The sequence below is a fragment of the Sodiomyces alkalinus genome, assembly GCF_003711515.1.
Source record: "Sodiomyces alkalinus F11 unplaced genomic scaffold SODALscaffold_9, whole genome shotgun sequence".
Classification (NCBI taxonomy): Eukaryota; Fungi; Ascomycota; class Sordariomycetes; order Glomerellales; family Plectosphaerellaceae; genus Sodiomyces; species Sodiomyces alkalinus.
In genome coordinates, this window is record NW_021167087.1 from 1,011,677 (window position 1) to 1,027,644 (window position 15,968).

General features: G+C 56.8%; 7 protein-coding genes across 7 annotated transcripts; 3 read left to right on the forward strand and 4 right to left on the reverse strand.

Annotated features, from left to right (window-relative positions):
- Positions 1 to 107: 107 nt before the first annotated feature.
- On the forward strand, positions 108 to 1,119 carry SODALDRAFT_325731 (hypothetical protein; the record flags this gene model as incomplete). Its single annotated transcript, XM_028610010.1, has 4 exons — positions 108 to 283; positions 531 to 749; positions 805 to 1,024; positions 1,087 to 1,119. The coding sequence occupies 4 exons, from the start codon at positions 108 to 110 to the stop codon at positions 1,117 to 1,119; spliced, it is 648 nt and encodes a 215-aa protein (XP_028464192.1).
- Positions 1,120 to 1,216: 97 nt separating this feature from the next.
- SODALDRAFT_218595 (hypothetical protein) lies at positions 1,217 to 1,959 on the reverse strand. Its single transcript, XM_028607319.1, has one exon. The coding sequence runs from the start codon at positions 1,766 to 1,768 to the stop codon at positions 1,397 to 1,399; it is 372 nt and encodes a 123-aa protein (XP_028464193.1). The 5' UTR covers positions 1,769 to 1,959; the 3' UTR covers positions 1,217 to 1,396.
- Positions 1,712 to 3,756, forward strand: SODALDRAFT_335488 (Clavaminate synthase-like protein). Its single transcript, XM_028612468.1, has 2 exons — positions 1,712 to 3,222; positions 3,285 to 3,756. Exons 1-2 carry the CDS (start codon positions 2,108 to 2,110, stop codon positions 3,316 to 3,318), a joined length of 1,149 nt encoding a protein of 382 aa, XP_028464194.1. The 5' UTR covers positions 1,712 to 2,107; the 3' UTR covers positions 3,319 to 3,756.
- SODALDRAFT_335490 (NAD dependent epimerase/dehydratase) lies at positions 3,309 to 4,657 on the reverse strand. The gene is made up of 2 exons (XM_028612469.1): positions 4,109 to 4,657; positions 3,309 to 4,020 (listed from the first exon to the last, which is right to left on the reverse strand). The coding sequence occupies exons 1-2, from the start codon at positions 4,394 to 4,396 to the stop codon at positions 3,511 to 3,513; spliced, it is 798 nt and encodes a 265-aa protein (XP_028464195.1). The 5' UTR covers positions 4,397 to 4,657; the 3' UTR covers positions 3,309 to 3,510.
- Positions 4,658 to 5,803: 1,146 nt separating this feature from the next.
- SODALDRAFT_282232 (hypothetical protein) lies at positions 5,804 to 9,358 on the reverse strand (the record flags this gene model as incomplete). Its single annotated transcript, XM_028608331.1, has 3 exons — positions 5,804 to 8,186; positions 8,265 to 8,827; positions 8,906 to 9,358. Coding segments are annotated over 3 exons (3,399 nt in total), but the record flags the coding sequence as incomplete, so codon positions are not given.
- A 669-nt stretch (positions 9,359 to 10,027) lies between these two features.
- SODALDRAFT_282554 (glycosyltransferase family 4 protein) lies at positions 10,028 to 11,467 on the reverse strand (the record flags this gene model as incomplete). The annotated part of the gene is made up of 1 exon (XM_028608343.1): positions 10,028 to 11,467. The coding sequence occupies one exon, from the start codon at positions 11,465 to 11,467 to the stop codon at positions 10,028 to 10,030; it is 1,440 nt and encodes a 479-aa protein (XP_028464197.1).
- Positions 11,468 to 11,833: 366 nt separating this feature from the next.
- SODALDRAFT_335492 (P-loop containing nucleoside triphosphate hydrolase protein) lies at positions 11,834 to 14,873 on the forward strand. Its single transcript, XM_028612470.1, has one exon. The coding sequence runs from the start codon at positions 11,945 to 11,947 to the stop codon at positions 14,708 to 14,710; it is 2,766 nt and encodes a 921-aa protein (XP_028464198.1). The 5' UTR covers positions 11,834 to 11,944; the 3' UTR covers positions 14,711 to 14,873.
- Positions 14,874 to 15,968: the final 1,095 nt, after the last annotated feature.

Below are 15,968 nucleotides of genomic sequence, written 5' to 3' on the forward strand. Positions count from 1 at the left end.
CTTCTCCTTCGGTCCTCGGAACGAGAGTGGAACGACGCGAGCACCGGACCGGTGAAGCAAGGAGGCGGCGGTTCTTCGACTGATTTCGATCGTGCCCCGCAACCAACATGGATTCCGCTCGTGCAGCATCAGAACCCGGCGACTCCGCCGAAAGCCCCCGTCCTACCTCCACGTCGGGGCCCGACGATGCCGAGTCTGGTGGCCTGGCCATCCTGCCGCCCTGGGTCACCGTTTTCATCCTCATCGGTGCTTTGGGTTGCCTCGTTCTTATTTTTTCCGTAGTGTAAGGGTTTTCGCCTTCCCCCCCCTTTTTTTTCCCTTTTTTTAATTTTTTTTCTTTTTTTAATTTTCATGTCCCCTCCTCTCTTCCGTGGACCGACAATACTGCCTTTCGCATCGTGACCCCTCTGAGGCTACCTCAGCCCACCCCTCCTTTAAACCTGGCGCATCGTATCTGTCTCCCTGCAACCCGTTTCTTACGCATAGTTACTCATGTGCGTCTAACTTGCAAGGTACTGCGTGGTGGTTAGGTCCCTCCTGGTCCCCCGAATCACATCGCGCCCTCCTCCTTCTGGCCGTCGCTCGTCATCTATAGCCGACCCAGAAGCGGCCCGCGAGCGCGATGAAATCATCGCCCGGAAAATGCGGCAGCTCGACGAGTCGACGCCAGCGAGGTCGTATAAAGAGTGGAAATCAGAAGCACGAGACGAGACGAAGGCAGCACGTCAATACGGCACATTTATTGTTTGGTACAGTCCTATTTTTTTTTTGTTTTTTTAAATCTCCTCCACTAACTCATCAAAGCGTCATCTGTCTCGAAAGCCTCCAGGACAAGGACATGATACGAAACCTCCCTTGCGGACACATCTACCACTCGGACTGCATCGCAAAATGGTTCCTGAAGCAACACGACACTTGCCCCCTTTGCAAGACCTACTACGTACCTCATGACGAGTCGGACTCGCGATCCGGGAGCCGACGGGGGTTATACGAGCAGGCTGCCCTATTCCGAATCTATCAGACGGTGAGCATATGACGGGACGGGAGTTTATGTGTCTGATGCCGCCTCTAGAACGATCAGGGCAGCCTCGTGCTTTCATTGCGCTGCCAGTTGATTGATATTCCGCGGATGGAATGAATGATAGTGATGATCGAAATGATGGGTATGGAGTTTTGATAATGTGGCAGGATTATGATTAAGGGCGGGCGTCTCATTTTTGACACTTTTTTTTCTTTTCTTATCTTTTTGTTTATTTTTCTTTCCATTTCCTTTCCTAATCCCCCTCTTCGGTCCTGTATACGGACGTTGTCTTCGCCGAAGCGAGGAGTCGATAACTGCAGACATATCAACATGATACCCAATATTCAGAGATTACTCGGCGAGATTTACATCATATTATACAGTGTATTCGATCTCCTCATATCCCAATGGTGAGACCACCGGCCTCGGTCTGGTCCACGGGCGTCGCCGAAGGCCGTAGGTGCGAACGTCCGGTTGGCAAAAGAGCATGGGGTGACGGAGACGCGGGAGGAGTCGAGGAAATGAGGGGGCGGGGTCGTCGGCCAGAGTGCACGGACCAACTTCACATTTTGCCCCTCCTGGCCTGGCGGTTTGTTTTGGCAGGTCAACCTTTTTGGCCGCCTTTCCACTTTCCAGATAAAGAAAGAAAGACCGGAGAAGGCGTCTGCCCCCCCCACTCACATGTACCGCGACAGAAAACCTCCAGATAACTACGCGTAGAGACAGTGGAAGGACCGGGATATGCATGGCCAGGTACGAAGCATCCGTACGTTAGGTACCTCATCTGATCTGTACAGCTGACATGTGCTTCGGTCGGTGATCTTTTTTTCCCCCTCTCCTTTTTCTTTTCCTCACTTCTCTCGATATTCCATGTCTTCTCATCTTCTCCTCGCCTTCACTCTTGTGAACCCATTGTAAAACGAACGAAGAGCAAATTATCCTTTGCTGCAACAGGCATAGAACGGACCATCAACGAGCCGAAAGAGAGAAAACACGCCCCTTCGCATCGAGTCGACCCGTCCAAACGCTGTATTATCTGTGCTCACCCGACGAACCGGCCGAAGCTAGCTACAAGCCACTCTCCCAATGACTCAAGACGAGCTCCCGATGGACCTTCCCATCATCGACCTAGACCTCTTCTTCTCCCAGCCCCACGACAGCCCCGCCGTGCAGGCCGAATGCCGCAAGGCCGCCGACGCCCTTATCACCTACGGCGCCCTCATCCTCCACGACTCGCGCGTCTCCGAGGAAGACAACTCGACCTTCCTCGACCTGTTGGAGGACTATTTCGCTCAGCCCAGCGAGGCCCTGCGCCGTGACGAGCGGCCGGAGCTGTCCTATCAGATCGGCGTCACTCTCGAGAATACCGAGAAACCCAAGTGCGCCGCCGACGAACCCTGCCTCGATGTCATCCGCCGGCTCGACCCCTCGGAGCGTCCGCTCGACATCTCGGCCCACTCCCCCGATCCCAAGTGCCGGTTCTTCTGGCGGATGAACGACGGCTTGCCGGCCGAGAAGACGCAGTTCCCCGGCCTCAACGCGCCCAATGTCGTCCCCGAGGCCCCGCACATCCGGGACCGCTGGACCCCCGTCATGGACCGCTGGGGCACGGCCATGAAGACGGCCGTCTCCGACCTCGCCTCCATGGCCGCCGTCGGCCTGGGCCTCTCCGAGGACGCCTTCACCTCGGCCGCACGCCATGGCCCCCACCTGCTCGCCCCGACAGCCTCCGACCTCGAGCGCTACGGGAAGGAGGACACCATCCTCGCCGGCTTCCATACCGACCTCAACTTCCTCACCATCCACGGCCGGAGCCGCTACCCGGGGCTCCACGTCTGGGCCCGCAACACCGGCCGCCGCATCGCCGTCGCCATCCCGCCCGGCAACCACCTGCTCGTCCAGGCGGGCAAGCAGCTGGAGCACATCACGGGCGGACTCATCAAGGCCGGCTATCACGAGGTCGTCGTCAACGGCAAGACGGTCGATACGATCCAGCGACGGCGCCAGCAGTTCCCCGACCGGCCGCTGGTTCGTATCTCGTCCACGTTCTTCTGGCATCTTTCCTCCGACTTTGACCTGGTTCCCGTGCCGCAGCTGGCCGAACGAGCGCGCCAGGTCCGCGTTCAGCAGTTCAATCTCGGGAAGGATGAGGGCGAGGAGGTTCAGTATCCGCCCATGAAAGTTGGCCACCAGGTGCAGGAGTACGTCTTCCCCTTTGGCATGGCAGTGAAAACCCGCTTTACTGACAGTGACACTCGAACAGGGAACTGAAGCACATCGAATTGATGGCGCAGTAGATTATAGCCCCCCCTTCCTCCTCCCTCCTCATAACGATACCCATTTGGATAAGAATAAAAAATATGTTTCTCTTGTGTTGACTGGCAGTCCATGTCATGGTTGTAATGTCGCAGTGTTCCAGGTCCCTCGTCCTACGCCTCTTCCCCTTGCAAGAGGTCACGTCACGCATTCTTCCAGGCGCTGCACCGTATCTATTTCTTCAGGTTCTCAAACACTTCATCCCCCTCCGCAGCATTCACTCCTTCCCTCACAACCCTCTCGACCGCCCCTTCCAGGTCCTCCGTCCCATCGAGCAAATCCAGCCACCCCGTCTTCGCCTCCCCGACCCTCTCCATCAACGCAGCCGACACCTCCGCCACGGTAGCCCGACTGGTATCCCCACTCACGCCCACCGTCTTGCCGAGCTCGACCTTCCCGGCAGGCTCGTCGGTCAACACGCCCGGCCGCACGCTGATGGCCGCAAAGTCGTCGCGCCGGGCCCCCTGGCGGATGAGCTCCTCGTCGGCGACGACCTTGGCGGCGAAGTAGCGCGCCAGCATGGTGTTCATCTTCTCGGCGTCGGCCCAGGTCTTGTCGTCCCACCAGGGGGCGCGCTGGCGGCGGGAAGCGAGGTACGAGACGAGGATGAACTGGTGGATGGACGGCGTGGCGGCCGCTGCTCGGATGAAGTGGACTGCTGCGTCACGGTCGATTGCGAATGTCTTTTTTTTTTTTTTTTTTTTTTTTTTTGTTTCCCCTTTTGTCAGTAAAAGAGCAACGGCCGTAATGATGATGGATCCTCATCCGTACCCTCTCTGGATTCCCCTTCCCGCCAGCCCCGGCGCTCCAGAATACAGTGTCGGGCTTGATTTCATCCAGCACGGCCTGCGCCTGCGCCTGCTCTTTTACGTCTTCTATGCTGCGCACCAGCACGTTGAGCTTGCCGGCCGAGACTCCCGCGCTCAGCTTCTCGATGGTCGGGACTTGGTCGGCGCTGCGGATCACCGACGTGACGGTCCAGGAGTTGCGGAGGAGGATGGGGGTGATGAGCTGGGAGACTTTGCCGTGGCCTCCCAGGATGAGGACGTGACGGGTCATGATTGTGAAGTTGGTAGAAGTCGGCGCTTTGGATCACGGGTGATGGGATTCTCAGTTCAAGTCGTTTGGAGTTGTCTTCCAAATGCTGCATGACCTACTTTGAATTTATAAGAGGAGGTAGAGGAATAAGGTACACAGCTAATGGGAATGAGCACACAAGGTAGAGATGGAGATTCATCTCCACTGTCCGATTTGTCAAGATGGACGCTACTTCGCACCAACCGCCAGTCTACAAAGTATTTCCACCATCCCGAACTGCACTCCGCCCTCCACTCATCGCAAAACATGCATGGATGACGTGTATATTGCCTTGATCACGAATCGCTGCTGTCTTTGCCGAGTTCCACACGAGGAGTTATCGGAGTTAGGAATTAAGACACCACATCGGACACAACCACACCAAGACGTCAGTTATTGACCATAAGGTAAGTTTCGTGCATTGATTAAGGACATGGAACTAGCAAAGTAATAGCCCTACGGTATGTACGTGTAGATTGGTTCCCTGAATGGGGGCCATTGATCATAAGCTAGCTATCCCAGAGAAGTGAAGCAACGATTCCCATCCTTTGCGATGGTAACCAAATCCTCTATCGAAGAGAGACCGAGGCACAAAGCAAGTTGCAAATCCAGATGGTGCGCGACATGCTAGAGTCTGATGATGAGGATGAGCATTCGCTGTCAAACGCCCAATAGCGCAGTGGTGGATGAATCGTATGGGCCTGGAATGAAGTCGTCTGGAGTATGTAAAACGAATTCAGGCAAATTGCGAACCCCCGTAGAGCAAAAGAGAGACCCAAGCCTCCAACTCGGATACTTGGGACCGAACAATTAAAAACGCCTCGAGCGTTGGTGCTGCTATCAGCAAGTGTAGTGACAGCTGGCGGCGAGAACGACGCGGCTCTATTTGCCATACCTGGCTCGCTGCGGGGAGCGATGGCGAAGATCATAATGCCCCCGAGGCGCCGGGGATCGGCTTCGGCTGGGACCCCCATAGTAAGCCGAGCTGTGTCGCGGATGATTCTGTCCGCCATACCGGCCATATGCCGGAGAATCCTGCCTTCCGCGCATCGGCGGCTCCCGTGGAGATCCGGCCCGTGGGACACCTCTCCTGTCGCCGTGGTATGGGTATGATGCACGTCGTTCAACCCAGGGGGACACAGACACACCGGCTTGACGAGAAGCCATGCTGGGCGTCGCCAAGCCCGCCGAGGAAAATTGGGAAGTCGAGCGACGCTTTTGCACGGGGCCACCACCATCATCACCTTGGTGGTGACGGGAAGCCAATTGTGGAGGCCGTCTGGGTGACGACATCCCCACCCAACCCATCGCCCGCGAAGCGACGGAGGGGACGGAAGAGAAGCATGTCGCCATGCCCGAAAAGACCTTCTGGAGATGCCCCTTCGCCGTCCAGTTCGTCTCCTGGTAGGCCGTAGCGCCGGCGGCCGTGGCGACGGTGTTGATCTGCCGGAGCGTGTCGCCCCATCCTTCCAGCGAATACAGCTGGTCCAGGAGATCCGGAATGTCCGTCTCGTCGGGAACGGTCGTGGTCCCGTCGCTCGTCATGCCCTGCTCCAGGACGCGGATCCTCTGCTCGTATTCCGCTCTCATGCGGGCAAGAGAATCGAGTCTCGCTTCCGATTGGGAGGCCCCGGGGAGATGGTCGGATTTGGCTTTCGCCACGGTCTGCCGTTGCTCCTTGATGAGCTCGTCCAGGTAGGCGAGCATGTCGTCGTTGTACGGAGCGATGCTGTTGGCCTTGAGGAACAATCCGAGCCGAATGGAGGCGTCCTGGAGGGTCTGGCGCTCTTGCTTTGTCTCCTCGATTTTCTGGTTGATGGTCTCGATGGCGTGCCGCTTCAGCTCCACGTCGGACACATTGGCCTGCAGCTGCGCCTCCACGCTCGCGTCCTTTTGCTCTACAATCACCTCCTGCTGTTCCCATAGAAAGTGCAGATGCTCTTGCCAGTGATGACTGCAACGACGGCACATCTGTGTGAGTCGATCAATCGCCGCGCAGTTGGCCAACCTGGAGTCACCGACGACCTCCAGCGCGACTCCACTCAGGTAGCACGGGTTGTGGCAGAGTGAGCGATACACGGGTCGGAGCTCGCCATTCCCGATGTTTCTGTATTCCACGCAGTCCGTATTGCGGCACACGGTTCGAGGGAGGTCGAGTTGGGTCACCTGAATGTCAACCTTCTTGAAGTGCAGTTTGGACCGCAGCGTCTCGCCGCGGCATTGCACGTCCTGCAAATCCTCCAGCTGGTCCTTGGCTAGTCGGATAGTGGACTCAATGCTGCTGGAGATATCGGCCATTGGTTTCGTGAGACCAATAACGATCTGCCGGACAGAGTTGATGCTCAGAGTGTTCCGGGTCGCATGGGGCTTCAGTGAATCGAAGCGAGCGATGAGCCTGCGCGCCTCCTGAACAGATCGATCCCAGCTGCTTCGGAAGTCGTCAATGTTGTCCATTTCTATGCCGGCTTCCCGTAGGGCTGCGAGGCACCGAAAGCTCTCCGAGTCGAAACAAAAGACAGCCTCGCGGCCCAGCTTAATGTCGATGGACTTGTGGCTCCTGATCAAGGTCTGGAGGGGCTTATACGAGTCGCCGGGCATGTAGTTCGTCTGGCGCGTGTTGGTGAACCCGAAAACGAGGTTTCTGGCCGCATCCTTATGGAGGTGCGTCAGAAGCTCATTCACGCAGAACCGGAACATCAGGGTCAGACGAGACATGTTCGGCTTGAGCAGGACGAGAATGCAGTGGATATTATCGTGGTGGCCGACCGTGGCTAGGATGTTCTCCATATTCTTCTGATCCTGTTCCACTCCTCTCGTGTCACCGATGCCAGGCGTGTCAATGAGCCTCAAGACCTGGTTGCCAATGGCTGTCCGGTACACCTTGGATCCCTGGGTGGCAGATTGGCCGTCCGATCCGTCTTTCTCGTTGTGGTCCTCGTCCCCGCCGACCTTGATATCTTTTTGGATAAAGCCTGCGTCCTCATCATCGGGATCAACGCACTGCATCGAAAACGAGCAAGGGATGAGATACGAAAACTCCTCGTCGGCAATCGCCTCATCTAGAGAATCGAAGAGGAGATAGTTGATGAATGCGTTGATAAAGGTCGACTTGCCCACGCCCGTTTCTCCTAGAATGAGTATGTTGAGCTCCTTGTACTCCTGGAGGTTTCTCAGGTGCCTGTCAAGCATGCTGGGTGGGTATTTGAGAAAGTTACGCCCATGCTCTTCCGAGGTGCACTTGAACTTGAATGCCCGAGGAGGGACACGTCCACAACTGCAGTAGATGAAGCTGTCGGCATATTCGAGTCGCTGGTCGCAGGTGGAGCACCACCAGTCCTGCGGATCGGAGTTCTTGCACCTTCTGCCGGGACACTTGATCTGCACAGGCCGTCGGTCCCGTGGAGGCGGTGCCTCGGTCGAATCCAGCTGGTCCGGATCGTACTGGGCCAAGCACTTGTCTTCCAACTCGTCCTGATTGCTTAGAACGTCGGCTGTAACAAGTTTGCCTCTCCAGTAATGAGAAACCCGGGGCGTGTGAAGAGCTGGTATCTCGCCGGTGCAGTCACAGGCCATAACGACTGCTTGAGGCTGGTGGGGTGATAGCAAGTCGACCACAAAGCCGGCATTCTTATCCCATGCGTCTGCGTTGTGTCCTGATGTTTCGTCATACAAGAAAACGAAAACCTCTTCTTCGTGCCGTACAGCATCGTCAGCTACTTCTTTCTTGACGAGGAAGCCGCCCAATTCGACGAAGAGAGTTTCGAAGATGGCCCTGCAGTCTTGCGTTGGTTCAACCTCTTCGGGCACCTGCACCTGCCCCTGCACCGGCACCGGCACCTCTGGAATCGACTTATCACAGGCAAATTCCGGCAGTAGGGCGGAGAATGCTTCGGCCGAAGCGACCCCAGACCGACACTCGGACAGGGCCTTTACGAAGCGCTTGTGAAACTCGTTCTGCGTCGCAAGTGCGAATCCCAGTTTTTGCTTCGCCGCCGTGTTGTGATTCCCTGATGTCGATAAATGCAGGCCCTCACAGGTGTCCTCCAGTGTTCGAATGGTCGTAGCCCAGTCATCGAAGAGTCGAATACAGTCGCTAAGAGTCGCTGGGTTTCCAACCTTGGGCACGGTTCTCTGGGGAATATTCCCCGGCATCATGTATCTCAGAAGAGGGATAGGAAGCAGATTGAGCATGATCGGTCTGCCTTTGCCTTGACTGGAGGTAGTAAATCTGTCCATGTTCGCTTGGAGGATGTCGCAGGCGGAAGCGCGGGATGCCAGAGTGACTCCATCGTGATCTGGAAGGAAGTCCGAGTAAATGGTGAACGTCGTGTTCGCGGGAGCCACGGGCTGAACATCTCCTTGCTGAGTATCCGGCGCCCCGTTGATCTCGTTTCCATCGAGGAAAGACGCGAGCTTGGTCAGCTCCGACTTGAGGTAGGATCGCGAGAACGACTCGTGAGACTTGTCCACAAGTTCCTGCCGGGAAGCCACGATAGTTTGAGCTCCCCAGGTGATTCCCACCAAAACGTGGGTGGCAGTGTCATTCTGAAGCTTATCCGTATCCAACACGGCGGCGAGGTCTGGACTGTTCAAGAGGAGTCTCGTCTCACAGATAGTGACAGTGTGGTAAAGGGTCGTCATGGCAGACATTCCTTGGTATCCCTTGGTGGTGAGGTAGGCACCAGCGCCCGTTGCTTTGACCATGTTGGCCAGCATGCTAGCTGCAAGCTCAGGATCGACCTTCATATGGTTGAAACGCTCTGTGTAGGTATCGGTCTCGCTGAAGTGAGTCTCTCGAGAGGGGTTTGGGTGAGAATCAACAGCGCTGGGCGGAACTTCGCCGCAGATCAAGTTCAAGGGAAGGAAGTCATCCCGACGGGCATCGTATAGATCGCCCAGTGTAGCCACCCGACCAAGTGCCGGGCGTCGACGTTCCTCGGCCATAACGTCTCAAGACAGTTGGTAGTCTAGCAACAGAGTGAGGTAGATGGTCGTGCTTGCAATGAAGAGAGGAGGAAAAGAAGACGCGATAGTTGGAGATAATTGGAAGTGTGACACTCCAAGATAAGGGACGGAAGGTCCTAAGCCAGGTGAAGTATTGGAAGGTGGGAGATGGGAGATGGAAAGATGAACAAAAGCCTTCTAGTTGTTGAGAGAGGTATTAAGGTGGAAGAGGCAAGAAGAGAGAGGATTCTTTGCTGATATTGAGGTATAGGTAGAAGGAAGAAGGAAGAAAGAAGGCGAGCTCAGGCAAGAGCCGGGGTTCTGAGAAACGGACCGCAGTGGAAATATCGAGTTGCAGCCAGCCGGAACCGAACAAAGAGGATTGCGCCCAGTTCCCACTGCTTTCATCGAAATGAGGCCGAAGATGATGCAGCAGACTAGGAAGGGGTAGGAGGAGGAAGGCTCCAAAATCCTTTATCGGCGAAGAGAAGACGGACTGCCTCCAAGAACCTCGTAGACTCGAAATACGGAGGCAGGACCACGGTTGATAAGCCCAAGAGAAGACGGAAGGAAGTCTGTCGAACCCAAGGGAAGCGGCGGTGTTGTAGTTGAGGGGAAAGAGAGCAACTAGTCAGCATGACCAAGCCATAAGTTGCTCTTGTTGCCCCGTCACGTTTGCTTGCTGGACTTCGGACGCGTCTTCCTCGGCCAGTCGCGCGCAATATCAATATTCTCGCGCGGAAACAGCATCTCCAATGCAAAATACAGCAAGTAATCGATGATAACGCAGAGGCAGAAGAGCTTCCCCGCCCAAATGCCACAGCCGTAATACCGCTTCAGCCGATCGATGAGGGCGAAGCTCTGCTGGCCGCCGCGGCCGCGCATGACGCCGTACCCTTCGTACCCGTAAAACTCGTCGTCGCTGAGCTCGCCGTAGATGCCGTGATAGACGCGCTCGGTGCGCATGGCGACGTTCTCCCACGAGTACATCTTCTTGACCTGCTCGTGGAACCGTTCGGTGCGGACCTTGTTCGCGCGGAGGGCCGCGATGGCGCGGCCGGTGGCGGCCACGAGATCGTCCTCCTCGGGCTTGGCGAAGACGGTCATGTGCGAAGGGAGCACCTCCGGGATGCCGCCCACCTGGGTGCACACGACGTACAAGCCGCAGCTGGCGGCCTCGACGATCACCGTGCCAAAGGCCTCCGTAAGGCTGGGGTGGAGGTAGATGTGGCCCCGTACCATGACGTCGCGCACTTCTTCGTGGCGGATGGGGCCCAGCATCTCGACGCGGTCTTGTAGCACGTTCTGCTCGATCATCTGCTCGAGATCGATCGCCTTGGGGCCGGAACCGGCGATGATGAAACGGGTGTTCGGGTGGTTGAAAAGGATGCGCGGGATGGCCGCCGTCAGGAGATCCGTGCCCTTGTTGTAGAAGAGCCGGGATATCACGACAATGGTAATCACGTCGTTGGGTCCCGGATGATTCGCCGGTGGCGGGTTGGGAGCGAAGCCGTCGGCCGAAGGGTGCAAAGGATAGCTGCGAGGTCGGAAGTTGTCTGCGACGACGGCGTTGGGGATGACCGAGACCATGAGAGGGTCGAGAGAAGCTCGGAGGACGGTGTTCTCTTTACAGGTGTGACTGACGCATATTACGTGATCGACATCGCTCAGAATGAACTTGAGTATCTTGTTGGTCAATATGCTGGCAGCATCGGCGAAGCCAAAGAGCGAGTGGTCGGTGAAGACGGTTCGAAGGCCCATGGTGCGGCCGTGAAGGATGGCCTCGTGGCAGAAACTACTCAAGCTGGCATGTCCGTGGACGATCTCGATGCGCTCGCGAATGACGATGTTTCGAAAGATGGGGAAGAAGGAGAAGACAGTGGGGAAAGTGGCCTGTCTGTAGATGACGAGGAAGGGGACGTGGTAGACCTTGAGGCCGTTGGTCAGGTACCGAATCCCCTTGCGGTTCTCGTAAGCGTGGGTGATGACAATGACTTTGTGGCCGCGATCGATCAGCTTGGACGAAAGCTGATAGATGTGGCTTTCGATTCCTCCTGGTTGTGGGAAGAAGAAGTCGCAGACCATGGCAATGTTATATGTTCGGGCCATGGTGACGGCTGAGGAGCTTCGTCCTGGGCTGCCTGGATGTGGGAGTGCGAGACGGACTCGAGTCCGCAAGAGCGAGTATTGTGATGGTTATCGCTGGCATGTGAGAGTTGAAGCTTCTGTAGGGCATATGGGACGTTATGGAGGGGTAGGTTCGAGTGGATTTCGACTTGAGATGGCACAGAGGAATACAATGTTGGCGTTTTCATTGTCGCGACAGGTCCAGACTCGATAAGATACCTAGATAGAAATGTTGCGATAAGATATGAATTGGAGCGGTGGGAAAGGGCAGAATCGCGATAAGAGATAACGGTCCCAAAAATTTCTGGAGCTCCCAGATTGGCACGAAATACGTACAGCAATACCAACCGCGGGAGCTCAACCCCCCGCCTCACATCATTGCTTCGAGGGCGACACTCACCACTGCAATTCTTGACCAGTTCATGGCGTAAAGATCATTGTCCGACAGACTCCTGAGACATGTACAACCGCTATATCCCGCCGTCTCGGCCGAGGCAGCCGCCTCCGCCCGCGGCGCAGGACCCCCCTCCACAGGCCAATCCACCGAGTCAACCCGAGCAGACCAATGTTGTCGACCCTCTCGCACCAGTCTCCTACGCCCGGTATATTCCTCCACGGAAAGCAAAGGCCGTGGTAGAGCCCTCAGCCCAGACAGGTGACCATGTGCCGACTGAATCACCTTCCCCAAAGAAGCGCAAACATGCGACAACCGCCCCTAGCCATGATTCGAGCCCTGCGCCGATGCCCAAGAAGTCGAAAAAGTCAGACGATGTGGTTCTGAGAGGCGACTCGGATATCCCAGAATCACCAAAGAAGGACAGAAAGAAAACCAAGAAGAAGAAGGACAAGAGGGCCAAAGAGGATGACGCGGATCCTGCTGTACCAGAGTCCGCTCTTCCCGACGCGCCGCCTGCCTCAAGCACTGTGACGAGTGGCGATACGGCGAGCATTTCAAGTCATACCTTGACGCCAGACGATCTCGGTGATTCAAATAGGGAGAAGAAGTCTGCCGACAAAGACGAGGAGGACTTTAGGCAAACCGAGAAACAAGACAAATCTAAAAAGCCAAAAAAAGAGAAGAAGAAAAAGAAGAAACCTTCAGAGGTCGAAGAGGAGGAAGCCGACGAGGATGATGCAACCTCCCGCCATGCTGCTATATTGGCCAAGAAAGCAAAGTCCTTGGCCACTGCACCAGAGCTAAGGTCACATACCGACACCGCTGGACCCATCGAGCCAGAGGCACAGCCGAAGCCAGATGACCTCGGAAAGCACGGCCTAGAGCCGCTTCCCCAGCCCAAGCCCGTGGAGGCCGACACCTCGAAGCCGACCTACGATATCCTCCCTTCGTGGCTGGCAGAGCCCATCCGTGTCGGGCCCGATACGAGGACCCCCTTCCGCGACATCGGGATCCACGCCAGGGCAGCCAAGTTCCTCGAATCCAAAGGATTCAAAGACGCCTTTGCCGTCCAAACCGCCGCCATCCCTCTCCTCCTCCCGTCCTGCAAGCACCGTCAAGGCGACCTCCTCGTCGCGGCCGCCACCGGTTCCGGCAAAACCCTGGCCTACGCGCTGCCCATCGTCCGGGACATCAGCCAAGGCATGGTGACGCGGCTCCGAGCCCTGGTGGTCCTCCCCACGCGAGAACTGGTCAGCCAGGCCCACGAGGTCTTCAAGCTGTGTGCGGGTGCATTCGACGGGCGGGGGGAGAAGCGCGTGCGCATCGGCATCTCGGTCGGCAGCCACCAGCTCAGGCAGGAACAAGCAAGCTTGGTCGAGAAGACGGAGCGGTACGACCCGGAAGCGTACCAAGACGCATTACGACGCGATCGCGAGGCCTGGAAGGTCGTTGATGACGATGATGACGATGATGACGATGATGATGCTGCTGCTGCTGCCGACCCGGAAGCAGACGACGCGCAGGCGACGACGAATACAACAAAGCCCTTGCTCGGCAACCTGCCCGACCACGTCGTCGAATACAACTCAAAGGTCGACGTCCTACTCTGCACGCCCGGACGGCTTGTGGACCACATCCGCCACACCCCCGGCTTCACTCTCCACTACGTCCGCTGGCTCGTGGTCGACGAGGCCGACAAGCTCCTCGCCCAGAGCTTCCAGGGCTGGCTCGACGTCGTGATGCCCAAGCTACGCACGGACAACGTTTTCAGCGCCCGCGACTTCCCAGACTCCAACCTGACGGGCGTCCGGAAACTGGTCCTCAGCGCCACCCTCACCCGCGACCTGAGTCTCCTGGGCGGGCTGCAGCTCCGGCGGCCGCAGCTCATCGTCCTCGAGGGGGCGGACGCCGACGGTCGGAAGCCGCAGACGGCCGAGCACACGTTGCCTAGCCTGCTGGAAGAGTTTGCGGTCCGCGTGCACGACCCCAACTTGAAGCCGCTATATCTCCTCGAGCTGCTGCAAGGCGATTATCTTCTGTCGCCGGCCGAGTCGGCCACGTCGTCAGGGTCGAGGGCAGAGGAGGCAGACGACACCAGCTCGGACGAAGAATCCGACACATCTTCGTCAGCTTCTTCTTCGTCGACTTCTTCTTCTTCTTCATCATCGTCATCCTCCTCTTCATCTTCCACGTCCTCCTCGGAATCCGCCACCGCCGCAGCAGAGCCCCCACTCCAAAAGACGGTCCTCATCTTCACGAAATCCAACGAAGCCGCGCTCCGCCTCTCCCGCCTCCTGCTCCTCCTGCAACCCGCCTGGGAAGGCCAGACGGCGACATTGACGTCGACGCAGAAGACCTCCCACCGACGCCGCATCCTCGCCTCGTTCGCCGCGGGGGGGTCCACCCGGCTCCTCGTCGCATCCGACCTCGTGGCGCGCGGTATAGACCTCCCCACCCTCGACAACGTGGTCAACTACGACCTCCCCGCGGGTCCTGCGGCGTACGTGCACCGCGTGGGCCGTACTGCGCGGGCCGGACGCCGCGGGCGGGCCTTCTCCCTCGTCGAAGCGCGGGAGAGCGGATGGTTTTGGGGCGCGGTGGCCAAGTGGGAGGGTATACGGCGGAGTCGGCCCGTGGCGAGGTTGATGATTGGTGTTAGGCCTCGTGCCGAGGATGATGGTGGGGAGAGAGTGGGAGGAGAGGAGGACAAGGAGAAGGAGAAGGACGCGCCTGAGCCGGCACGTTTTGAGGAGGACAAGATGGCGGCTTATGAGAGGGCTTTGGAGGAGTTGGGACGGGAAGCTGGTCGAGTGAAGAAGAGGTCATAGACGCAGCTGTAGATGAATGTTTATCTGGGGTAAGAGCATGGAGAGGAGAAGAGGAGAAGAGAATCAAAGGATTGTAAAAAGGGAAAAAAAGGAAAAAGAAAAGAAAAAGAAAAAGAAAAAGGGGCCGGGGGGGGGGGGGGGGGGAGAAAAAAAAGCAAAAGGTTCCGGGCGCGGTTCGAACCGTGCCCGTCCTTCACGCCCACCTTTGGTGCGCGCCCTACAGGATCTAGAGGTATGCCATCTCGGGTATTTGTTTAATCCAAAGCCTCTCCCACTGCACCATCCCACCTCAGGGGGGGACGGGAACCTAGGTGGTGAAAGGGAATGAGTTCGGGGGGGTTATAAAGCTTTGTGGCGTTCGTGTTGGGATGTAGTTGAAGCCAGAGGGAAGGTGCTACCCTGCATACCTTCCCTTCCCTTCGAGAGACAGGTAAGGGGTACGGGGATACGTCACAGCCACAGCTGCTCCTGCCATATACCTAGCTTCAGAAACAGAAATAGGAACAGTCACAGCAAGATAGACCACGTGAGGCTGGGGGCAACAGGCAGGAATATAAGGTACCTTAGTGTGTATTATTAGTTGGCAATAGCCTCTACTATGATCATGATATCTGTGTGCAGTAACTTCCACAAACACTCATCCTCCCTTATCCCCCGAACGTCAAGCCAGGTTGAATATAAAGCGAGGGAATGGTTCAGCAAAATCATCCCTCCATTCCTCCATCCCTCCATCCCATCCACCTTACCAATCCGTCCTCCCTTTCTAGTTGAATGCTCGAGTTGTTCCCCAGGACTTGAATGTTCCGGAAACCGGCAAGCGAAGAGGATCCAGTACTCCAGCCGGCGTAAAACCATTTCCTGGAAAATCCTCATGCTCAGCCGCGGAGAATTAATGTAGATCCGAGACAGCATGTCGTGTCGAGAGGTGCAAAGTGCTGAGAACTGCCTCCGAACGCCCCTCCCCCCTTCCACGTAAGGTAAAAATGCAGATATGTAGCGAAGCGAGTGCGAATCCACTGCAGGGCATAGAGGTCCAGCTCTCGGGCCAGGAATGGGCGACATGGTTGCAGTCCAAGTCGCTACTGGAGGGCGCGTGGCGTTCCTGGGATTGGCCGTGTCGTAAGTGTGTAGAGAATGTAGAGAGCTGAACCATGGATGCCGCCGAAGCAATTATAGAAGAAATAAAAAGGATGTGATGAATAAATATCGGGTATCAGCGAAAGTCGAGGGCACACCGCGTTAAAAAAAAATTGGTTCG